The sequence below is a fragment of the Heptranchias perlo genome, chromosome 19 (genome assembly GCF_035084215.1).
Source record: "Heptranchias perlo isolate sHepPer1 chromosome 19, sHepPer1.hap1, whole genome shotgun sequence".
In the NCBI taxonomy this organism is placed as follows: domain Eukaryota; kingdom Metazoa; phylum Chordata; class Chondrichthyes; order Hexanchiformes; family Hexanchidae; genus Heptranchias; species Heptranchias perlo.
In genome coordinates this window covers 37,222,585-37,248,670 of record NC_090343.1, presented here as the reverse complement: position 1 = coordinate 37,248,670, position 26,086 = coordinate 37,222,585, and the positions used below count along the sequence as shown (strand labels likewise).

The 26,086-nt window shown below is 45.0% G+C and overlaps 1 protein-coding gene across 3 annotated transcripts in view; it reads right to left on the bottom strand.

Moving 5' to 3' along the window:
• Positions 1-13,450, bottom strand: part of LOC137335305 (NFX1-type zinc finger-containing protein 1-like) — a 31,199-nt gene extending 17,749 nt beyond the window's left edge. Inside the window, exons 1-3 of one of the 3 annotated variants that reach the window (XM_068000615.1) lie at positions 13,186-13,450; positions 6,290-6,428; positions 2,016-3,944 (exon numbers count right to left, since the gene is read on the bottom strand). In XM_068000615.1, coding sequence (XP_067856716.1) covers positions 2,016-3,944; positions 6,290-6,413 — 2,053 coding nt within the window. In that variant the 5' untranslated portion in view covers positions 6,414-6,428; positions 13,186-13,450. Of the gene's footprint in view, positions 1-2,015; positions 3,945-6,289; positions 6,441-12,533; positions 12,841-13,185 lie in introns of those variants that run through there. The other 2 variants (XM_068000616.1, XM_068000614.1) reach the window with 2 other exon arrangements.
• Between the last annotated feature and the right edge of the window lie 12,636 nt (positions 13,451-26,086).

The window sequence follows — 26,086 nt, the reverse complement described above, 5'->3', positions numbered from 1 at the left end:
GTGAACCAAGGGAGTGGTTTTAACTGGGAGCAGTTTTCCAGCAGGCGATCATCAAATCCACCAGATGTATTCAGTTTGAAGCCTGGGCTATTTTAACTCCCGAGCCTCATTTACATCCAGCCAGCCAGCTGCCCCTTTCCGCCCATTTCAGTTGGTTGATTAAAATCGCGTGGTCCGAGGCTGCCCGCCGGCTGGAAGGTAAGTGGTGTCGAGGGGGTTTTGGTAGGGTCTCATGGTTGGGAAGCCCAGAGTAGCAGAGGCCGAGACTTTGCTCGTGGGGCCTGGATGAGCAGTCCTGCTCCTCCTGGTCCCACAAAGGAAAGTTTAATACTTAGCTTTTGTGGCCTGTTCAGTTTTTGGAGCAGCTTTCACTGAGCAGGGCAGCAGTGGCAGGTACTTTGCTCACTCAGAGGTTAAAAGGCCACTGGGGTACAATTAACCCCAATCTGCATGTGTATGAGGCTCCCATCTGATTCGCTGCCAAAAACAGTGGCATTATGATCCCCGTGGCGTAGGAACGGAATCGGTAATGGACCTGCTCCTTTTTAAACTGTCCCCACACCCGGTTTCCATCAGGCAGGAGTTAAAATTCCCCCTACTCTCTCCCCCACCACCAAGAGTCAGTTATTTTTAAAAGCCATGGCCCTAAATTTGCAGAAGCCTTCGGGCTCAGTCCTTCTGTAACTCCAGCGGGACTGCTGTGGATAGCCCTGGAAATATTGTATCCCGGCCTTTGCTGGAAATTTCAAGACGTCTTTTCTGCAATGGTACCTCCGTCCACCCCAAACATTGTCCCCTACATCAGAGGAGACTTGGAAAGAGGCAGGTTCTCCCTTCGCTTGGAGTTCCCCCTTCCTCGACTTCCGTGGAATCTGGAGTAAGGTTGGAGGCCCAGTGAGAGAAGGCCTGCCAGCCTCCAGAAGGTTGGGGTTGTCTAAGCCAAGGAAATAGCAATTTAAAAAAAAATTATTTGCTCTTTTACAAAGGAAGCTGAAGGGCCCAAAAGGTCGACGCCAGTGTTTATGCTCCACACGAGCCTCCTCCCATTTTACTTCAACTCATCCTTTCTCCCTCATGTACTTATCTAGCTTCCCCTTAAATGCATCTACGTTATTCGCGCCATGTCTTAGCGAGGTCCACATTCTCACCAATCTCAAGTAAAGAAGTTTCTCCTGCGTTCCTAATTGGATTTATTAGTGACTATCTTATATTTATGGTCCCTAGTTTTGGTCTCCTCCACAAGTGGAAACATCTTCTCTACGTCTACCCTATCAAACCTCTTTATAATTTTAAAAGGCCTCAATCACATCATCTCAGTCTTCTCTTTTCTAGAGAAAGGTGCCCCAGCCTGTTCAGTGTTTGTATTTGTATTTGTAAGCAGTCTGATTGGAAGTTTTATTCTTAGATTAGATTCTCAATTTACTTCATAAATTTTCCAGTAAACTTTTTAAAGAGAGGAAGGGAAACTGATGGTGCAACATTTTTCAGACCATTGCTAGATTTATTCCCTATACAAACGTAGGGTATTAAAGCTTCCCCAAAGGTTTAGTTGGTAAGTGCACCGCCTGATGTAGAATTGAGCTATACAGAAAACCAGGAACATCCCATGTCTGATCCCCAGTGTACGCGGAGCTAAGCTGATCTCAACCAAGGAAAGGTGGTGCACCACTGGGCTAGGGTGGGGGGGGGGGTGAGAAAAATCTGCCAATGTTCCCACTCCCAGTCGCTATCCAGTGGCCATTGCAGGAACAGTTGCGTGTGAGTATTGGGCAGGGGAAGGATCCAACTCGGCTGTGATGCCCCACCATTGAGCAGCCCAGTGACATTCACTTAGAGGAGGTACTAGAAGCTGACCGGTGCCCGTGAACCCACATTTCAGCACGATTCTGTATCTTTAGGATAGGGAGGGAGAAAATTGGAGGGGAAAAAATAATTTACAAGAATAGTTTAAATTTTTTTAAGCAATGAACATAGTAGACTGAACTAAAAATACAAGTGCAGTTCTTCAAGTGTACCTGTCCCAGGAGGTCCTTGTATGATGGCCAATTCCTTAGTCAATGCCATCTGCAAAGCTTTCATCTGTGACTCATCCAGGTTCAACTCTTCCTTTGAAGGCCATGATGCAGGATTCAGGACATTGGTTTTGGTTTTCCTTTGCAAATATTCGGTTTTCCTTTGCAAATATTCAAAGATTCCATCAGTATCTTCCTCCGAGTCCGGAGATTTTCCTTTCATTAGAGCTTCAAGGTCATAGCGGTCATTGAAATTCAAGTATCTTGGAACCTGGATATCTGTGTCACATTCTACAATATACTTTTGAAAGGGAACATCTTCTCCTTGAATCTCTTGTAACCCTTCTAGAACATGGCGGTAGGCTTCAAAATATGCTGTTGTTTCTACCATCAGGAAACAATCCGAAGGCTCCACCTCGGCCAGCAGGGGTCGACTTCGCACATTAAAAGACAGATTGACAACGCCCTGTTTCAGCTCTTCAGTATCCCGATCTGACACAGTTGCAAACAGTAAGGTTTCAAAGTTGTCTTTTGACAAACACACAAGAGAACCATACAACAGACGCTTTGAATTTTGCCATCGGACAAACTTCAGTGGCCTTGTGTCAAACTGGACTTTATAGCCTACACCAGTTGAAGTGCAGAGTGGGACTTTAATGCGTGTGTTGAAATATACTCTGATGTCATCGAATTTTCTCCTCCTCAGGCCTTTATCATCATAATTCTGAAGCAAGTCCAAGATTCCTTCTCTCAAAGGTCTCACAAAATCTTCTCTCAGAAGACGGAAATGGGTATCAAGGTACACTTCAGTATTCGCATACTTTTCAGTAATGAGATTTGGTCGCAGAAATGGCTTCTCTTCCAAATGCACCTCATTGTACGTAGGGTATATGGTCATTGTTCTGTAGTTGTCCTCAGGACCAGTTTCTTGATTGTCTATCAACATATGGGTATCTGTTTTGAGCGTTCCATCCCGTTTTCTCTCTTGCAGGTGTTGGATTATATTTTTGACTTTTTCCAAGCTATTTTCAATCTGGTCACCTATTGAAACCCCAGCAGCCCGTAGGGTATTCACCGTAGGGTCTAATACCAAAATCATCATGGACATCTCCTGAACTGAACTGGCTGGAAAAATGCTTACCAACTCCTGAAGCAAGAACAGAATGTTTTCAATATATTCAGGGTACTGCTGCCTACGCAAAGGCACTGGATCTGTACTCATCTGAACCACGTAGCGAGGCAATTGAACCTTCAGAAAGAGAGAGTCCTTTACAATGCCAAGGAGATGCTGAATGCTCTGACGGTCAGTCTTGGACCTACAGGCCTTGCACAAGACTTTACAAATGAGTTGGATAAAAGATGTGTTTATTTGTTGGTTTAATAAGTCCTTTAGGCCAGAGCTACAGGCTAAAGTTATAACAATTTCAGATGGCTCTTTGTCCAAAAGGCCCTCCATTGTTTTGTAGCCTAATTTTCTCACATACTGTTCTTTGTCCTTTGTATGTCCCTCTTTAGTTACTTCTCGATGTCTCCTTCTCTGAAAGTGTGGATTACCTTGCAGTTCAGCTTGCCTGCCTCTACCATCTTCACGAAGGTCATTCCTTCTCCACGGTTCGTTCCTACGTTCATTATGCTGATCCCTTCTGCCCTGCTGGGGGTCTTGCCGATTGCCCTGAACACCAGGAACTCTGCCGGGTGGATTTCGATTAGCTCTTGCAGTGTTTTGCCTCTCTTCCTGATGCCTGAGATTAGGATTAAAGTTCCACTCTTGGTTCCTTCCTCCAAACTCTCTAGCAGCTAGCAGCTCCCCTTGCCTGGGTGTTGAAAGTGCTCGTCTGGGTTGTGGTGCACCTCTCTGGTCTGCCTGTCCTGTGGCATTTCTCTGGTTTCCATTATATCGTCGTCCTTGTGGCTCAGAACGCTCCACAGAGGCTAAAGATATAAAAACGGAGAAAATGACTTATAAAATTTTACAGTGGAATTCTTCAGGCCATGTCTTTCTTAGAAGCACTTACCCCTTGTTTTCACTGCAGATTGACTAACAACATTAAAGAGCTTCTGCCCCAGACTCCCTTGTGTAATTGTTTGTTTCAAAGAACTAATATGAGCTGTTAAGTTTAAGAGCTCCTCCACATAATATACCCCTTTTGAATAATGTTTCTAGTGTGGAACATACAAGTTACTTAAAAAGGACTGTCCATTAGTCAATAGCCATCCGGCTAATATTGGTTTTACTATCAAAGTACTGTTTTGAATTGTTCTGCAGATGTTATCTTTCTCTGATTTGAATTGCAGTCTGGGTAAGCAAGCAAAAACAGTAGTCTCTAAACAATTCAAATTCATAGAATGACTGTAATGCAGAAATACTCTACGTATGACCCGTGTGCTAAAACTTGTTCAAAGTTTTTCTTTTGTAATTACTGAGTTGTACGTCTAACATCTACATGCCAGTTCTGAAATAAAAGAGTTTTAATAGGGCTATACATCATGGATGAGAGAAAGAAAGTAAACAGAAATGATGGAAAAGGAATGAACTTGCATTATATAGCATCTTTCACATCCTCAAAACACCCCAAAGTACTTCACAGCCAATGAACTCCTTTGGAAGTGAACTGACTATCATTTTGTAGGCAAACACAGCAGCCAATCTATGCACAGCATAGACCCACAAACAGCAATGGGAGAACTGACCACTGAATCTGTTTTGGTGGCATTAATTGAGGAATAAATGTTGGCCAGGATACCAGGAGAACGCCTCTGCTCTTCTTCAAATAGTGCTATGGGATCTTTAACAGCCACCTGAGTAGATAGACAGGGCATCTGTTAAACATCACATCTGAAGGACAGGATCCCAATAAAACATCACTCCCTCAGCACCAGCTCAGGACTGAAGTGCCAACCTAGATTATGTGCTCAAGTCCTGGAGTGGGGCTTGAACTCGCAACCTTCTGGCTGAGAAGTGACAGTGCTACCACTGAGCCAAGCTGGTATTTAAAAAGGACATCAATATCAACTTTCAAAGGGGAATTGGTTAAATACTTGAAGAGGAAAAATTTGCAGGCCTGTGGGGAAAGAGCAGGGAAGTGGAACTAATTGGATAGCTGTTTCCAAGATCCGACAGACACAGTGGGCTGAATGGCCTCCTTCTGTGCTGTATCATTCTATGAAGGAGGGAAAGAGAGTCAAGTCAAATGTGAAACAGAATTGCAGTATGGGTATCAGAAATTGTCAGTCTAGGTCAACCACGATGTCAAAGTTCACAAAATTATGTAGGATGTAAACCGACTGCAGCCTCTTACCTCCCAGTAGATCCTTTACATTACCAACCACTGCATTCCTAACCCTTCTGGGACTCCCTAACTAATGCATGCTTTACATAGACCAGTTTTGCTTCACACCGGGTTAGCTATCAGCAGTAAAGCATAATGTGAAGCACATTCAAGTATGACATGTTAATGGTTAGTTTCACAAATTCAAGTTCAATCTCTGTCATTTACTGCAGCAGTTTATTCCAAAACAGGTCCATCAGTCCTAAGATTGCTGCAACAAAGTCTTATGTACAAGTAAAAGAAAGAAGAAAAAGGGCAAAAGGGAAAGAATAGGAAATGAAAGACAAGCACGAGACAGTGAACCAAAGAAACAGAAATTAATAAAAAAAGAGCAGGGCAAGGAAATGGATTAAAACTACCATGGTGGACCATATCACAGGAATAAATAAGTACTTCCTCACAGGAAGGGAGAACAATAAACAACTGACTCACCAGTCTTGCTCACTTCTAGAATGCAATAATTTATTGTTTGACTTTAGATTTACTGAAAATACATTTCTGCTCCAACTCGAAGAAACTACACGTCATTCAGCTGAAACTCATGCCTTTGAGCCACTAGAATGTCAGTATGTAATCTGACATTGCGCTGTGTCATGGAGGAGCTGGCTCTGAGTTTACTCTCAACTTCCCACACAGCGAGTTCCCAATCTCAGTTGTAGTCGGAAGAGGTGTAGGGATGAGAGATTGTGCGTCACCGCAGGGATGGAGGAATCAAAGGGAGAGTTACTGCATGCCATTCACAAGCACCTTCAAGCAGCCAACTGAAAATCACCACAGCCAAAGCCTGGAAGCAGGCCACTTACCTGACTTCCTAGCTTGATGAGTGGTGAATAGCTCAGGAAGACTTAGAGAGGGAGAAGAAAATAACACTGGAAAACACAAAGAAGAGAAATATACATCCTTCATAAACTGCAAGAGAGGTCTGCAACGTTAAATAATCTCTCTCACCATCTCCTCTTCTAGGATTTCGTCTTGATCGTTCTGCTGTAACTGCTCTCCTGTTGGAGTTGTCCGTCTCAGCTTCTTGGCCCCTCCATCTGTGGTCATCCCTCTGCCAGTGGTCAGGATCCATTTGAAACAACTTGCTCTGAGAAGGCATCAAGTCATTACATATCATGTTACTTCTGCAACAAGAGGTGGTATCCGCCATCAAGACCTGATGCAAGGACATGGTTTTAGAAAGACAGTGAAGTAGGATAATTCATAGTCCTCCCATCTAATTCTCTCTTTTCCCTGTTATGAAGGTTGTCCTTATGCTGGTCAAATGGCAATTATTTGTAGAACTAGACCAAGAGTGATAGCAATCTATTTGACTAATAGGGCATCATAGCCAAGCCCAATCTTGTCTTCACCCAATGTCTAAACATGTAGACTTCCAGCAGGTATCAGTAGACAGCAATTAGCAGCAGGAATCCTGGCCAACTTTCTCTTCCCAAACCAAGGGTATTGAAACCGATTATTGCGCCCTTACTCCCATTCCAGCAGAGATCAGCTAACTAGGAATTGAATCCGGGACCTACCTAGTTTGTATGGCTCAGCTACTCAATGTCTTAAGCAGGTGAACAATGTGGGGAGGATGGTGACTGTTTTTTAAAAAATATTAAAAATCAATAATCAGCCAAAAAATACCTGTGATATTTCAATGATAGTTGCACATTATTAGATTTAAATAAAGCAGACAACTGAAAACCTAATATTCAAGAGTGCTTTAGCTGTTGACACACAGTCAGCTTTCCGGGTTCTCAGGAGCATTTGTTACGGTTTTATTTGGAAACAAATTCTATATTATAATGAAACTAAGCACATGTTTGCTTAATCCATTCAATGTAAGTATGACTCAATAAATCATAGGATTAATGTATTCTCATTTTTGATCATCCTACAGTCAGCAAACAGTCTCAAGTCTGCCTCAACGGAGTGCTGCTTTCCCCATACCTACAATTAGATCCACAAGAATAGTTCTCTTATTACATTGCTGATCAATCTACTTTCAAATTAATGGAAGCACTTCCTGGAATATATTGCAGCTGGTCAATAATAAATTCTGCACTAGGAAAGTTTGAATATAATACTGGCTTACTGAATTTCTTTCAATCAAGTCCATATTACAATTTTGTCAGCCCGCAATAACGACGACAGAAATACCTGTCCGTGCACGTCACGCTGTTCAGAATATAATGGACATACACATGTAGTTTATATGTGCCTCACTGATGGAGTGCAAATTGGAAGGGCAGCAAATTCCAATAATAGATTACTTTCAGTTAGCACTTACCCCAGTGTTTAAGTTGAAGAAATGCTGAGATCCAGCATTTTACAACACCTGTATCATTTATGGGGTCAATGGTGCCACAAAAATTAGCATGGAAAGAATATAATGCCCATAGTTATCCTTATACACATGGTTTTAGAAAGACAGTGAAGTAGGATAATTCATAGTCCTCCCATCTAATTCTCTCTTTTCCCTGTTATGAAGGTTGTCCTTATGCTGGTCAAATGGCAATTATTTGTATCCTTATACACAGGATGGCCACTGAAGGATTACGAAGTAACCTACTAGTGTAAATTTAACTTTAATTGCTGATCTTAGCAACTGCCAAATATTTGGGGTAGGCCTTCCCTGGGCTACTTTTTATTTACCAGTTTACTCCCAGCCCCCATCCCCTCCTGACAGGTAGGTTCCACAGGCACTGGTAGCTCCCTGGTATCTCACCCAAATGCCCATTCTTCATAGTGATCCCCGATGGCAAGTGTCAGGAGGTTATTTGATCATGGAAGGCATTATAACCAAGCATGCTGTCTTGATGTCCAGACAAGCACTTTCTACACAGGTCACCAATTAGTAATTAAGAGCAGAAACCCTGACTGACCTTTTGTCCTGAGATCATGGGGTCAACTATTCTGTACCAACTGCCACCCAGATTGAGATCAGCTAATTCAGCACTGGACTATTTCTCCACTGTAGCAACACATCCTGGGAAGAATTGATGTCAAGGAGCAGAAACTGGGTAAGGTTTCTCAAGCACCATAATTGAATGCTTCCTCAGCCCTGGACCCTTGTGATCAAATGCAGTTATAATCAAAGGTGATCACCAGATTCTGTGTGTTACCAGTACAATTCCTTTGGGAGGAAAAAAGACATTTGAAGAAACAAGATTTAAAACAAAAACTGATCACCATTTTGCGATGCAAGGGAAGCTTATGTAAGAGCAAAGCTGGATTTTTCCAGATCATTTTGGATCTTAATCTCCAAATGGAGTGTGAAAAAACAAAACACTTCTTAAAAAACAATGACTTCATTTTCCGGTGTAGTCATGGTTACTCTAAGTTAATAAATACATGCAAGGAGCCGTTGCTTGATTACCATGTTAAACAATACCTACACAAAGTTTCTCTAACAGCTACTACTCTCTCATCCCTACAGTAACACTGAACATAACACTCCAATCCCTTGTGTAATTGTTACCCTGGTCTAAACAATAGCAACAAGCTACTGAAGTTCTTATTCCAGTTATATTTAATACAAGAAACGCTACATATGAAGAAACACCTTCTCTAATACTGCATTCTCACTTTAATTTTCAACATTACATAGGCCGTAAAATGTGATGCAAATATTAGCCTATGAACATTCATTGCAATTCCTTTCGCCAAAATATTTTGATGCGAACATCTCCATTAAAACAGGACAAAGGAATCGCATACAAACACGCCATATTGACTTGTATTCACAGTATGATTTCAATGCCACGGAGAATTACACAGGGGTAGCTACGTGTGGTTTCAAGGCTGTAACATCACCAGGGTATAGCTTGGACAGTTTATTTAACCAGCCAAATGCCAAGGAGTTACGGTACAGTTTTTAAAAGGGGAAGACAGTTAAATTGGCTGTGCATCATTATTGTTACTATGCTTCACGATGATGCTATGCACACACGGTGCAATTACATTTTCTTTCCCCCACCCCTAGTTTTTTCTCCTGAAGATGCTGATTCTTCTTGGAGTGCAGTTCCATAGGTGCCAGCAGCTGACCGGTACCTCAACCATACAGCCATTTTTCACGTGTGAGCTTTTACAAAAGTTGGGAGGCTACTTATCTGCGAAAGATCATCACGACCAAATGAGATCCCATTCTCATCATCCATAAATGCAGGAACACTTGCTGGTTTCTCCATAGCCCAGGACTACTGTGACCAAATGTAACACCTCTAATTACCTAGGTAATTTTAGGTAGCACCTAAATGTTAACTCGGTTTCTCTCCCCACAGCTGCGGCCTGACCTGCTGAGCGTTTCCAGCATTTTCTGTCCTTATTTCAGATTGAGTATCCGTAGTATTTTGCTTTTGTTAACACCTCTAATGCCATCCTAGATGGGAATAGCTAACTGAGCACAAACTATACATCAAACCTGAAACCTTTCTGGTCTGACTGACTATCACAATAAGCGAGCAGAGGACCCTGCAATGAGATTTTGTTTACAGTTTAGGAACTGAACTCCAAAGCTGTCTAAAATTTTAATAGATGACAATCCCCCACAACACACTTCGCAGATTTAAAATGATCTATCCTTTTCAGTTTTAATTCCCTGTTTGCTAGCTTTTCAATTAGAGTTTTGCTAGGAGTTTGAATCTTCCATTACTAATGCAATATAAATTAAAATGTCACAAATTCATTGCGAGAAGCATTTTGAGACATTTTGACATAAGGTGAAAGTATTATTATTTTGCTGGGAAAATTAATCCTCACAAGAAAAGAAGCATCTGTTATGTTTAATCCATTACACTAAACTGGGATCTTAAATGAAAACATTGTGTGCTCTCTCACTTGCGATGAAGCACATTTTACTAAAATATAATATATGACCCCTCCCTCTAACAATACGAGTAGCAGTATATCTTTGTAAAACAGCACATATTCTTATCTCTACGCCAGTCAGCTGAGTATTATAGGTCTGGTCTAACATCATGATATTCTAAAACATCGTGTTTCTGTCGTTTAATACAGAACTGCACAACAGAGCTCACCACCAAAAATGGCAGTGATGAACAACAACTGATAATGACAGAAAAAGTGACAGAAAATATGAATTACAACATTAAAATAAAATGGACAATATTTGAAATGAAATGGTCAAACTTTGTCAGATAATCTACTTTTTCACTTCAAACTTGTCTGTTGTGTTTTTTTTGGTTTAGATGACGAGTGTTGATGACAACTAGCTTGGAGGAGTTGCACTGCTGAGCGCACTGAGTGCTTTTACCACATGTGTGTGAAATCAAGGTTATTTTTATACACAACACTGCAATTTGGATTTAACTGAGAAGTTGGTGCTTACTAATGCTTTAGTCAACAGTTCTAAATAAATGGGGGGGGGGGGGGAAAGAGGTGCAGTGCCAATCTCAACAATCTAGGGTACCCCCTCTTTAACTTGCTTTATTCAAATTCAATTACAAGTTACTGTTGTGAATTTGTCTTCCCTAAAAGTAAGTATTTAACAAGATTTTACATGTCTAAAAATATTGTAAGCATCACCCCTGTAACTGCAGGGTCTTAAGTAAAAATAAATATTAAACCTGATCTTTAATGTAAGCTTTTTAATTCACAATGGTTATCCCATGTATCAGGAACACTGCAGCCAATAGACTTTTCTTGGACTTATCTTTGGAATGTTATTGGAACCACAAGTATTGTTAGCCACTGAACTGGGTGCTGAAATTAAATAATTGCATTTACTTTTTCATTGTAAATCACCCTCTTTCCCCCCACCCACAACCTTGCTCTGCTTTCTAATTTGTAGAGGAGGGGGCCGTCCACTACCTCCAGCAGAGGGCAGTGTGGGTAGCCTGCCTGCAGGTCATGGCCAACCAGGAAGTGCATTAGAACCTCCAGTAAAGCTCTACTTTAGGGAGATAGCTATTCTATTCAGCACCTCCCTTCAGCAGCACAGTCAAGACTGGGAACTCACCAGAATGGGGAGCGGGGGGTCAAACCTGCCACCCACCATCCCCATGTGCTGCCATCCTTTGCACCACTGCACTGTTAAACTGAAATAAAACTTTATTTATGCATTGTATATACAATCCTCCCAGGTCGGCAGGCAGTCCACTTACACTCTTATTTTGAAACAGAGTGACAAAACATGGTTATGCCTACATGCATACACTGTGCCACTGAGGTTTCAGGGAGGCAACAATAAAGGTCAGGTGCTTCCCCACAGGAGGGAACGAAAAATAAAAAAAATGCATAGACAAGTCACAACAGCCTACTCGCATACACCTCCAGGTTACTGGTTATAGGACACCACAGGATGAAGCCAGCATGCATATCGTCTATTTGTGGACTTGACTGCAAAATGGTGTAAACACAGGGAGATATTAAAAATAAGGTAGAGAGGGGAAAAAGAAACGTACAAAATAACGTGTAATGTCAGAAAGACTCGGTGATGCAGTGACATCGTTTTCACTTCCGTCTGTACACAAACATGAAATTTTGCAGACATTTTGCCAGAGTGACAACAGTCTTTAAACACATGGATTAAATGTGCATAGCAACATTCCCCACCCAAAGGGTAAATTGCTTCACCTCCGCCTGAAGAATAGGAAAATATGCAATCATGGAGCATTGCAGCTTTAAGATCAGCCTCCACCCATTTTGCAGCAAGTACAGTAAAGCAACAGCAAAACTTTTAGCTATTCTCCATTCCCAACATTTAATTCAGCATTAAAGCAAATTCACGAAGTGAATGTTCACGATTTTCTGCCGTTTAAATTTCTTTGCGTAATTTGTATGTTCGCAAAAGATAGCTTTAAATGTTAGTCGAGTTTCAATTACAAACACGGATTGATCGATAACATTATTTTCCCGTGCCCCGATAAAGGTTAAGCCGCTTACCATGTCTCGTTAAAAAAGGGGGAAATTTTTCAATTGGTTCTACTTGTGCGATTTACTGTCAAATTACTCAATACATAGACAGCAATGGAATGGAACATTAATATGGAAGAATAAAAGCGTTGCTTCCGTTTCTAAATAACATGACTGTGTGGGGGCGCTTCCTCCTTTTTTTAAAAAGCAGAGAAAAAAAAGTGGGTATGAATACAAAATCGGAAATTCCATTTTGTCCTCACGCCGACTTTGTTTGCTAACATTGATTATCGACAAGGGGAATTTCACCCCTGACTATACAAATACCTACGTCATGTGTGGATGCCGGGTCAAGTTACGGCAATTTTTCTGTTTGCTTAAAACAGTCGGTCAATATTTTGGAAAACTCGCTTGAAAAACCGGGACACGGTGGATAACAGTTCGGCGTTTAGGAATCAGAAATGGGTCAGCAATCTCCACCCCCTTTCTGACATCACCTTCCAAGGAGACGGATTATCCGTCGAAGACACCCAACAAACCGAGAGATCGACTAACACCCACCTCCCCTCTCTCGTACAATGGCCATCATACACTAAAATAACACAACACAGTTGCCTTTTTTAGGGGGTTGGGGGTGGGGTGGGGGGGGATACATCTTCCCAGCCACTTGTCTGCTGTTAAATGGCCTTTCGTTCCAATTACTTCTCAACAAAAACAATTATACTTCCGGATCGTGTTTGAAGACTCCACTTCCTGGACGACTTTGGCCACAGCCGACTGACATGATGAATAATTCACGGCTGGAGAGAGGGAGCTGGTCGCTGCCAATGGAACGCGGAATGTATCCATTCCCTCCCCTTCGCTACACTGTCGCCAACATTCCGTTCACCAAACGTTCGACCCGTGCCCCTTGTAACCCGCTCTACAAAATTAATACCAGTTGGCACCCTCTGTCTGATTGATCATTGAGGAGAAGGGCTTACCTTGTTTATTTTCTCTCTCTCTCTGCTCCCTTCACTTCTGGTTCACACCGTGATGCTGCTAAGCGATGGCGACAACAATGAACCGAACGGGTCCATTTAAAAACAAAATGTCACTTTAAGCAAAAAAAAAACACACAACAATCGCTCCGATTTACAATCGGTCTGTCCAGCGATATCTGAGCACCAGCCACGCAGTCGCCTCCTTTATAAAGCTGCTACCCACCACCGCCCCGTCAGTTTCGGTTTTGATTCCCCGATTCGGTTTCTGACCCGAGAAGACACCACAAGGGTTGTATTAAAACGAATCACGTGACCCGCTGAAGTCATAGGGCAGCCATCTTGGTAAAGGTGTCCCCCGCAGAGGCTCGAGGTTGATCATGTGCCCCTGGCTTGAATCTACAACTCCTCCACCTTGGTAATGGAAAATCTTGAGGGCCCTAAAAAAAAGCAGTTGCCGGGCAAAATACATCAAGTATTGAGAAAACGAATCAGAAATCGAAAGTGTAACACAACGGAATTGAATTTAAAAAAATCTTTTAGCTGTCAATTCAGAAAAGGCAATACAGTAAAAACATGGATCCAGCATTATTCCATATTACCAGATCTGTAAATTTTCATAATACTATAAGATCTCCCTTGACATTGTTTGGCCTTTATTATTCATCTAAGTAGCTGGTTAATTTTAGCTTTTACCTTTTTTTAAAGCTCATGGAATTAGGAAAGATTAGGGAGGAGTCGAGTTGCCAACTCTGGTTGGAGGCATTCCTGGAAGTTTGATCACATGACTCCAAAAAAAGTGTTAGCTAGGGCATTCACCTTGTAAAGGTACATACTAAGCAATACTGGTAACACTCAGATTCCACTCATAACCAACAGCAATAGAATAACTCACTGATAGTCTATATGTAACTGGTAGTAATAAGTGTAATGCCCTCATATCCTACCTGTAACTAGTATTAATCCTATAACCCACTGATATTCATCCTGAAACCATAGCCAAAAATCCCCTGCACTGCACAAGGTGCAGTCAGGATCCCCAATTTATAACCAGTTTTAATAGGCCCCATCTCTCTTCCTAGCTCCTTGGACTCTGGTTCCGTACAAAGGTGATAACTCTGAACTGGAAATCTCAGTCAGAACTGATCTGTACTTGGACTTCACGGGGGTGATTTTAAACCCCAAGAATGGTTGGGTTGGGGGCGGGAGGGAGTTGAAAACAGTTGTTTTTTTGGGTTGTAACCACAAAATTTTTGAACTTGGCATTCCCAGTGGGAAGCCTGTTCTTTCCGCACTGAAGTTAAACCCGGAAGTAAAGCCGGGTTGCGGTCGGACCCCAAAAAACAACTGTTTTCAATTCCCACCCATCCCCAACCCACCCGTTCTTAGGGTTTCAAATCACCCCCCACATGTCAAAACCGTCCGGTACAGACTGGCCTGAACCAAACCGAGAGATTGTACAAAGGGCAGCAGGCTCAGTGTTTGAGGCACTTCTCATAGGGCACATCGTCCTGAACTCAGCTGAATGCTAACATTTCTAAACCACTCCCTGGGCTCAGTCTCAATAAAGGAAAGTTTTCATAGAATTATAGAAATTACAGCACAGAAATAGGTCCTCAGTGCTGGTGCACCATTCCCATTCCCCCCAGAACCTTTTAGTTTCCCTCTTTACAAATATTTATCCCATTGCCTTTTAAATTAAGTTTTAGTTTCTCCCTCAATAGCTACATGTGGTGAAGGATTCCACAGTCTAATAGCCCTCAGTTCAAGAACTTTCCTCCTCCCCACTTTGGTTCTTCCAGTGAGAATCCTTGGTTTCCATTCCCTAGTTCCCCATTCACCCACCAATGGAAACAATCTTTCACTATTTGCACACAGTAAAGTCCCCAGGTTTCACTCGCCTCTTTATTGGCTGCTCCTCTCTCAATGCTATTCCCACTCACCACATTGCTGCTGCTGCTACTGCTCTCTGCTCTACAGGAAATGCTGGTTCTCACACCCACCACCACCCTATTCTTCCCCCCTGCTTGAGCCCCAATCCCCCAACCCAGTGTCTTCTTCTCTCCCCCATTCCCCAAATCTCCCCCAACCTCCCATCTCCCAATCCCCCATCCCCAGTCTCCCTTGCACCCAGAACCCCCATTTCTCAGTCTCCATATCTCCCTAGAACCCCCATTCCCCAGTCTCCATCTCTTCCCCAGAGTCTCCAGTCTCCCTCTCTCCTTCCGAGCCACTTTCCCCCATCTCCATACCAATAGAGAAGAGGTGAGCTACTTCAAAACATCCCTTGAGCTAGTCCTTAGAAATACAATAGAAAACATTAATGATTGGATTTCAAATTCTTCTAAGCTATAGTATGAAAGTGTGGAGAACTCTGAATAAGAATTAGAAGAGGCACTTGATGAATGCAAAACCCGCCTGCCTCTCAGTTACCTCAATTGGCTGGATATTAAATCCTCGGTAGTCATGATGTGGAGATGCCGGTGATGGACTGGGGTTGACAATTGTAAACAATTTTACAACACCAAGTTATAGTCCAGCAATTTTATTTTACATTCACAAGCTTTCGGAGGCTTCCTCCTTCCTCAGGTAAATGTTCAGGAGCTCCTCGAAGCCTACGCATTTATACATATAGAACAATACATGGTGTTTACAGAATGCCCCTGCAACTGCCCGTTGCCAAGGCAATTGCACTGAGGACCTATTTCTGTGCTGTAATTTCTATAATTCTATGAAAACTTTCCTTTATTGAGACTGAGCCCAGGGAGTGGTTTAGAAATGTTAGCATTCAGCTGAGTTCAGGACGATGTGCCCTATGAGAAGTGCCTCAAACACTGAGCCTGCTGCCCTTTGTACAATCTCTCGGTTTGGTTCAGGCCAGTCTGTACCGGACGGTTTTGACATGTGGGGGGTGATTTGAAACCCTAAGAACGGGTGGGTTGGGGATGGGTGGGAGTTGAAAACAGTTGAAAACTGGGTGGGAGTTGAAAACAGTCGATCGACTCATCGATCGACAGTTCCGACGGGCCACAGCAAAAAATCGCATAGACCTCCTCAGGAGACTAACACGGGACGCAACCAACAGAGTACCCTTTGTCGTCCAGTACTTCCCCGGAGCGGAGAAACTACGCCATGTTCTCCGCAGCCTTCAACATGTCATCAATGAGGACAAACACCTCGCTATGGCCATCCCCACACCTCCACTACTCGCCTTTAAACAGCCACCCAACCTCAAACAGACCATCGTTCGCAGCAAATTACCTAGCTTTCAAGAGAACAGTGTCCACGACACCACACAACCCTGCCACGGTAACCTCTGCAAGACATGCCAGATCATCGACACAGATACCACCATCACACGAGAGGACACCACCCACCAGGTGCATGGTTCATACTCCTGTGACTCGGCCAACGTTGTCTACCTCATACGTTGCAGGAAAGGATGCCCCAGAGCATGGTACATTGGCGAGACCATGCAGACGCTGCGACAACGGATGAACGGACACCGCGCAACAATCGCCAAACAGGAGGGTTCCCTCCCAGTCGGGGAACACTTCAGCAGTCATGGACATTCATCCACCGACCTTCGGGTAAGCGTACTCCAAGGCGGCCTTCGAGACACACGACAACGCAAAATCGTCGAGCAGAAATTGATAGCCAAGTTCCGCACCCATGAGGACGGCCTCAACCGGGATCTTGGGTTCATGTCACGCTACACGTTACCCCACCAGCGAACAAATGTTATCTGTTTTTAATATAATGGGTCATTTGCTGGCTTTCTCTGCCTTCCGGATGTTTCTGCCTCTCTCTGTTTTTTTTTCCTGTTTGTTTTTTTGTTGAATGTGTATTCGGGGGTTCTGCAGGTGACACCTCTCTGTCTGAACACGGTGATTGCCTTGGCAACGGGCAGTTGCAGGGGCATTCTGTAAACACCATGTATTGTTCTATATGTATAAATGCGTAGGCTTCGAGGAGCTCCTGAACATTTACCTGAGGAAGGAGGAAGCCTCCGAAAGCTTGTGAATTTAAAATAAAATTGCTGGACTATAACTTGGTGTTGTAAAATTGTTTACAATTATTAAATCCTCAGGTGAGAAGAGTCAATTTCCTAGACTCCCTCCCCGCCCCCGATTGTCGACACCCCATTTCCAAGCCCCCTTGATTTCCCAGTACCTCCTATTCCCGAGTCCCCACCCTCACCCCTCCCTCCCTCTTTATTCCAGACTCTTCACCAGCCCCCGACTGTCTCTGACACACCACTCAGTCACGGCTCTCTGCGGCAGTGGACAGGTGAGGTCACCGAGCCGAAGGCTTCTCTAATCAGCCGCCAGTGATGTCAGGAACGGAGGGGCGCACTGCGGCGGCAAATTTAAAGAGTTGATCCGTCGGGCTGCTGGAAGCAGCGCCTGGGGGGAGGAGCTCCCGATTCCGGGAAACTCCCGCCGAAAGCTGGAGGGTTGGGAACTCTAGGTAGGAGGTAGATTTAGGTATTGCGTGTAACAGATTTGGGGTTTGCCATGTAGTTAGGTAGTATTGGGAGGATGGTGCTGGGTTTTGAGAACATTGGAAAGAAGATGGTGTGGTGACAGGGAAGTAGGAAGCTAGGACCTAGCTCTGGGTTCATGAGTTTCTGCTTCCTTCTTCTCCGTCTTCTCATCATACTATACCCCTCATTAATGATCAGAAAGTGTACTATGATGCCCTGTACCATATCGCTCGTACCATAAGTTGGATGTGAAGTCTGCTCATTAGGACTACAATTGCAACCTGCCTTCCTCTTTTCTTTCTCGAGATTTGGCTGAGTAAGAAAAGCCAGACCCTAATGTATCCGCCTTTGCCACAAGAAGCAGCTCAGCTACATCCATCCAAGGGCTTTAGAGAATGAAGTAGAGGGGAATGCACTGGGTGAGACAAATAGCAGAGTAAGCAGGAGCAGCTGGTGGTGACAGAGAAGGAGGATGAAGAACTTGCTGTTGGGGATGGGGGAACAGCTTGCATTCTACTGTAGAACCCTGCTTTTATAAGAAGGATGCTTATTGAGCAACAAGCCTCGGTGTGAGCACTGGGGTCATGCCAGTGTGCTGGAGGTGGCAACGCAGGTGAAGGAATATAGTAGCTGTGTGTGAAGTACCATGCTAGATGGCTTCACAACACTGCAATCCATCATGGAGCATATGGCAGCTCCAGGGACATTTGCAGTGATTTCCCTCCTCTATTCTGAAGGCTCTAAGGGCAGTCATGGATTCTCAGAGTACTGCCAAAAACACCTGAGATTTCATTTTTCAGTGGCTACCCTGCCGTAAGTGTGTCAATGCAGGAACCCACCCACCCGACAATTGCACAGCTGACCACGGCACATTTCCCAAGGTCGGCTTCATTATATCTTTTGACGGGCCTCTGGTGGAGTTTCTTCCTGCACCAAGGAGTCTGTTAAAGGGATTATGGGAAAGTTCTGCTGCTGCAGCAGTTTAATGCAGCCATCCTCTCCTGGGCCAGAGAGAAGCATCTGGCCTCTACTATTTCTGGCTTGAAGCACCTTTAGAGGAGGGAGAATAAATCCCACCCACATTGCCAGGGTGGCAATGACAGGAATGTGGCAGTTGTACAGATGCTGCAGCCTATAGCAAATCCATTTCAGGGTAGAGTTGCTGTGAGGCAAGGGCCAGCTCAATCCCAGGAAGCTCCCATTAACACACAGCAGTCAGTCACCTCACACAATCATGCCAATGTGGGAGCTGCTAGATGAAGCGCCATATTAAGATCAAGAGGAGATACTTTACACCCTGTCACCAAAGAGAAACACTATGGTAGAAAACAGTAGGCACACAATGCTTGGAGATTAAAAATATGATGGCACTACAGTTGTTTGTGCATAAAATATTCTGAGCAAGGTTTGGAAGCTGGTTTCATCAGGGGAAATAAACAGTAGATTTGTGAGTTGGGTTGAAAAGGCAAGGCACTGTCATATGTAAATGGTGTGGGGATGATGCAAACAGGATTGTTAAAGCAGGGCGCACATTTTCAGGGAAGGTGGCCTCTTGTGTAACAGCTGCACAAATTTTTCTAGCTAGCAGCAGAGAGTTTTCTTCTGCTGGGTTCTTCCACTGCCTTGCTGTACTTGTGGCCCTTCAATCTCTGTGGCCTCCATAATGATGCCTCTTTGCAAGGCAAATTTATGCAGCATGCAATAGACGACAACGAAACCAAGAAATTTTCTGGATGCTATATTGAAGTCACCTACATCATCAAATGGCGTGTTTGATGGTAGTGTGGCATGCACCTCATTTTACCTGCATTCAGCTGGTGTTCACAGATGTGTCCTAAGCTATGGGTGCAGAGGATACCCTTGATCCCTCCCAGGACCCACCGTAAGCCTTGCTTTTCAGAATCAAATTGGTAGCATTGTGGATTGCCTTAAAATAACTACACAGGAGGGGAAGTTTCAAGGGGGGTTCTCCTGCTTGTCCACTGCAACCTTGGCAGAAGAGCCATGGAATGCCCAGAAAAACAGTGTAAGCACTGTTAACACCATTTTTCTGGCGTTTCTGTAGCCCTTTTGCTGAAGTTACAGCGGATGAGTGGGTAAACCAGCCCCACTATTACAGCTGAAAGGAAAGTGCATTATGTGGTGCTGATGGTCACAGACAAGCTGTACATCATCTGCCATTTCTGCATGTCCACTTTCAGCTACAACAATCCCTACAAAACCCCTCGCTCTCTTCAGGTGCCAGGCATTGCTCCGACCCATACCCAGCAAGAGATCTCACGCCGTGTGACCTGAGCTGCCTGGCAAGGATAGACTACAAGTCGGCCAAATTGGAAGCATGCCCAGTACGAAGAATTATATGACTGTAAAGGGCCTTCAGTCTATGTGACTGTATGTTTAGTGCAATGTACAAAGCAACAAATACTTTGTAATTCCATTTTTATTATTACATGAGAAAGCATGTAAACTCTCATATAACTAAAAGATAACAAAATTAATTTATTTAGTAATCTCTGGAGCAGTAGGTTACTATATCTGACACTTCATGCACGTGACTAACAATCAGTTTTCCTTATTTCACATTGGAGACAAGCAGGTATTAGGGGACCAGTAACTGATAACAATTATAAATGGAAATGAATGTTGCATTGACGCTGCTATCCCAAGAGAGGAACAAATAAAATGGTACAGTAAAACTTCTTATACATGAGTGCAGTTTTAATTCAGAATCTAGGAGACTCACGTATTGGTTATGGTACGGGATTACTAACCCAGAGTAAGTAAAAGAGTTAATATCCCACCAGGGCAAGTTGTAAATCTGTATTCAATAAATCTGATAAAGTTGTAGGTTGGCACCAAAAAAAATGATCATGAAAGCTGCTGGATTGTCATAAAAACCCACTTGACACCTTTTCCCAGTTTGGCCAATACAGAACTTCAGCCCCACACCACATGATTGACTCCTAATGTCAAAGTGGCCTAACAAGTCACTCACTTGCCAAATAATTGCTACTTCAAGAAGGCAGCCTACTACCTTCCCAAGGCAACTGGGGATGGACAATAAATGCAGCCTTGTCTAAAAGCTGAGAACAAATATTAAAAAAAACAAACTGGCTCCCAGCATTTACACTGGTAAATCTGACCCCTTATTTTGGTAGCAGAATTGTGGACCTTTGTAGTAATGCGTAGTTAATGGAGACCAGTCTTCTAACATATGGATTAAAATTGTACCAATATAACAAGAGCTGTACCTAAAATCTACCAGTGATTTAAAAAAAAATCCTAACTTCATACTGATGATACAGTGAGAGTTGGGTTTTACTGAAAAAATTATGTCTAACTTTTGTGCATCAGTGTCTCATATTGTTCAACGACAACTTGCAATTATATAGCATCATTAACAAAGTGAAATGTCCCAAGGCGCTTCACAGGAGCGTTATCAAACAAAATTTGACACCGAGCCACATAAGGAGACATTAGGACAGGTGACCAAAAGCTTGGTCAAAGAGGTGGTTTTAAGGGGCGTCTTTAAGGAGGAGGGAGAGGTAGAAAGGCGGAGCAGTTTAGGGAGGGAATTCCAGAGCTTTGGACCTAGGCAGCTGAAGGCACGGCCGCCAATGGTGGAGCGGTTAAAATCCGGAATGCGCAAGAGGCAAAAATTGGAGGAGTACAGAGATTTCAGAGGGTTATAGGGCTGGAGGAGGTTACAGAGATAGGGAGGGGCGAGGCCATGGAGGGATTTGAAAACAATGATGAGAATTTTAAAATCGAGGCGTTCCCAGACCGGGAGCCAATGTAGGTCAGCGAGCACAGGGGTGATGGGAGAACGGGACTTGGTGCAAATTAGGATATGGGCAGCAGAGTTTTGAATGAACTCAAGTTTATGGAGGGTTGAAGGTGAGAGGCTGGCCAGGAGAGCATTGGAATAGTCAAGTCCAGAGGTAACAAAGACACGGACGAGGGTTTCAGCAGCAGGTGAGCTGAGGCGGGGCAGAGACGAGCGATGTTACAGAGATGGAAGTAGGCGGAATTGGTGATGGAGCGGAAGCTCATCTCAGGGTCAAATAGGACGCCAAAGTTGCAAACGGTCTGGTTCAGCCTCAGACAATGGCTCAGAAAGTGTTACACACTTTAAGGGTTTTTGTCCCACAGTGCAAAGTGAAGAGTTTGACAAATTTGCTGAGACTCTAATTTCGTCATTCTCAGGATTTCAAAACTGTGGAACTAATTACCTCCCTGGTTCTTCCTTTCAGGTTTTAAAACCAAAACTTGATGTAAACCTAGCTAAAAATAGGAAAAACTATTTCCACTGGTCGTAACTAGAGGGCATGAATTTAGGATAAATAAAGGGAGAGGTTAGGAGAATTTGTTTTTACCAGAAACAATAGTTGAAGCAGAATCCATAATAACTTTTAAAAGGGATAGAGATTTCAAAGATGGAGGAAAGGGCAGGGAATAGCTCCTTCAAAGAGAAGCACAGGCAGGATGGGTCAAATAGACTCCTTCTGTGATACATGATTTATAGCTTCTTGCCTTCAACTCTCTCCATGCTTCTTTAATTAGCCAATAAGGAGACACTGGGTTGCCCTAGTGTCATCAACCCTAATAAACTAACAAACGTGCCCCTTTTTTAGAGGGGCACAAGCAAAAAACATCCAAATCATAAAAAGGACAAAGGAAACTTATCAAATTAAATAATAATAATATCCCTATCCACAGTGCACTCCAGTCCCTGCGGTGTCCACCGGTCGCGGAAGGACTCAGGTGTGCTGGCAGACACTGCCTGCTCCTTCTCCAGGGCCACCCAGCCACGGAAAAAGCTGCAGAAGAGTGACAGGCAGCCAGAGTGACCATCCCCACGGGCCGTGTCCAACCTGAACCTGTGGATGGCCAATTTGGCCAGGCCCAGGAGCAGACCCACGAGGAGGTCCTCCAACTCGCCCGTCCCCCTCTGCACCAGGTGACCAAAGATCAGGAGCATGAGCCTGATGTGCAGCCAGGAATTGAGGAGCAGCCCCTTCAAATAATGCAGCCTCTCATACTCCATATATACATGGAACACAGACTCATCCAGGCCGAAATAGTCACAGGCAGCCTGGGAGTCTGTGAAGTAGCTTAAAAACCTATTTGACATGACTGCTGCGTGCAACACTTTCCACCCCAGATCCCGAATGGTGAAGGGGAGGAATCCTGCGTAGAGATCCCTGCAGATGGTATGCCAAGGTGTATCCAGACGGGACACGAGGGCAATGAAGTGGAGATTGTGCAGGAGTAGCCTATCCAGGAAACCTCTCTGCGCAGAATGAAACGGCACGGAGGGAATTTTCGAGAGACGGCTCAAGTTGTGAGGCGCAGGTTCCCGAGGGAGGTTTCGGGGCCTGGCGCTGATGAGAAATTACGTCCGAGCAGGGGGTCAGATTGGATGGGATCGCTCCACATGTTTGAGCCTCCTCGACATATCTAGTGGAGTCGGGGCCGAGTGCGGTTCTTAGCACCTAGATGGCTTTGGCCGCATGTTGGAGATTGTGCCAGGACATTTGGCTACACAACTCTCTCCTACTTCCAGGTGCCTTGCACCTTCAGTTGTTCTCTCCATATGTAAATAGTTTATTTATTTTCTTTTTTTTCTTTTTTGTGTAGTTACTTTTTATATAAAGATTCGTGAGGGGCAAGTTGTTGTTGTTTTATTCTTTTTTTGTGTGTCTGTTTAGGCCCCCTTTTATAAGAAGAGGGGGTTAGGGTGTGTTTTATTTTCTAAAAATCAAAATCAAAGCCAAATAATAAACAAAGTCGAATAATAATTTTATTATATTGATCAAGGATGCACTCCAGCCTCTGCGGTGCCCACTGGTCAGGGAAAGCCTCAAGCATACCAGCAGACACCCTGTGCTCCTTCTCCAGGGCCACCCGGGCGCGGAGAATGCCGTGGAAGAGAGGCAAAGAGTCGGAGCAACCGTCCCCATGGGGCGCATCTAGCCTGGACCTGTAGATGACCACTTTGGACAAACCCAGGAGCAGACCAACGAGGACGTCCCCCGACTTGCCTGCTCCTCCACCTCACTGGGTGGCCAAAGATCAGGAGTGTGGGACTGAAGTGCAACCAGAACTTGAGGAGCAGCCCCTTTAAATAGTGGAACAGGGGCTGCAGCCTCCCACACCCTGTGAATAAATGGAACACGGATTCAACCAGGCCGCAGTAATTGCAGGTGGCCTGGGAGTCCGTGAAATTGCTTAAAAGCCTGTTTGTGGCAACTGCTCCGTGCAACACTCTCCATGCCAGATCCCCAATGGCACAGGGGAGGACCCCCAAGTAGAGAGCCCTCCATTGGGGAACCCCGCCTCTGCCAGACGGTAAGATGGTACGCCAGGGCGTGTCCGAACGAGAGACAATGGCGAGAAAGTGGAGGGCGTGCAGGAGCAGCCCGTACAGGAAACTCCTCCGCGCAGAGTGAAATGTAATGGGAGGGATTTCTGAGAGACGGCTCAAGTTGTGAGGCACAGCCCTCCGAGGGAGGTTTCGGGGCCTGGGGCCGACGAGGAATTCCGCCCGAACGAGGGTCAGATCGGACGGGATCGCTCCACATGCTTGAGCCTCCGCGACACACCTAGTGGAGTCGGGGCCGAGCGCGGCTCTTAGCACCTGGATGGCTTTGGCCGCATGCCGGAGGTAGCGCCAGGACATCCATTGTACCAATGCCTCTGGCCACACAACTCTCTCCTACTTCCAGGTGCCTTGCACTTTCAGTTGTTCCCTCCATTCGTAAATAGTTTATTTTTTTTCCCACTGCACTCAGCTCAGGAGTGTGGGATGGAAGAGCAGCCAGGTTTTTTATAAGCGACTCATTCTTTTTTTTTCGACTCTTTTTCCTTTTTTTCCCTTCGTTTTTTTGTGTTTTTGGGCCCCCCTTTTATAAGAAGGGGGGGTTTAGGGTGTGATTATGTGTGAAAAACCCAAAGAAAAAACCAAAACAAGCGTCAAATTAAAATTTTATTATTCTTGACTAGGATGCACTCCAGCCCCTGCAGTGCCCACCGGTCACGGAAAGCTGCAGGTTGTCACGTGATCTGGGTGTTTGACGTAAATGTGTGTTGACGTATCCGGTCCGCGAGCGTCCGATGGAGTGCCGGCGCCGTCCAATCGGAGTGCGGTATTGTTTTTTTTTCTCTTTTTTTTCTTTTCTTTTTTTTCTCCGTGTGAGCCGTGCGAATGCGACTTGATGTTCCAGAGCCCGTGGGTCTCGGACTCTGCCTCAGGCTGATTGGGACACTTTTTTTTTCTTTTTGTGATTTTAGGCCCCCCTTTTATAAGAAGGGGAGGTGTAGGGTGTGCTTTAATACAAAAAATCAAAAGAAACAAATCCAAGTATCAAATTAAAATTTTATTTCCCTCGTCCAGGATACACTCCAGCCCCTGCGGTGCCCACCGGTCGCGGAAAGCCTCAAGCGTACCGGCAGACACCGCGTGCTCCATCTCCGGGGCCACCCGGGCGCGGAGCATTCCGCGGAAGAGAGGCAGACAGGCCGAGCGACCGCCCCCACGGGCCACGAGCAACCTGGACCTGTGGATGGCCACCTTGGACAGGCCCAGGAGCAGGCCCACGAGGACGTCCACCGACCTGCCCACCCCCCCTCCTCACCGGGCGGCCAAAGATCAGGAGCGTGGGACTGAAGTGCAGCCAGAACTTGAGGAGCAGCCCCTCCAAATAATGAAACAGGGGCTGCAGTCTCGCACACCCAGTGTACATGTGAAACACGGACTCCTCCAGGCGGCAGAAATTGCAAGCGGCCTGGGTGTCCGTAAAATGGCGTAAACACCGATTGCACGCGACTGCTCCGTGCAACACTCTCCACCCCAGATCCCCGACGTAACACGGGAGGATCCCCGAGTAGAGAGCCCTCCACTGGGGACCCCTGCCTCCGCCGGACGGCAGGATGGTACGCCAGGGTGAGGAAGTGGAGAGGTCGCAGGAGCAGCCCTACAGGAAATCCCTCCGCGCGGTGTGAAACGGCACGGAGGGAATTTCCGAGAGACGGCTCAAGTTGTGAGGCGCGGCCCCCCGAGGGAGGTTCCGGGGTTTGGCGCCGAGGAGGAACTCCGTCCGGAACGGGGGTCAGTTCGGACGGGATGGCTCCGCACGCTTCAACCTCCTCGTCACACCTAGTGGAGTCGGGGCCGAGCGCGGCTCTTAGCACCTGGATGGCTTTGGCCGCATGCCGGAGGTAGCGCCAGGACATCCATTGTACCAATGCCTCTGACCACACAACTCTCTCCTACTTCCAGGTGCCTTGCACTTTCAGCTGTTAATAGTTTATTTATTGAATCAGAAATAGCTGCCGGTTGTCACGTGATCTGGGTGTTTGACGTAAATGCGTGTTGACGTATACGGTCCGCGAGCGTCCGATGGAGTGCCGGCGCCG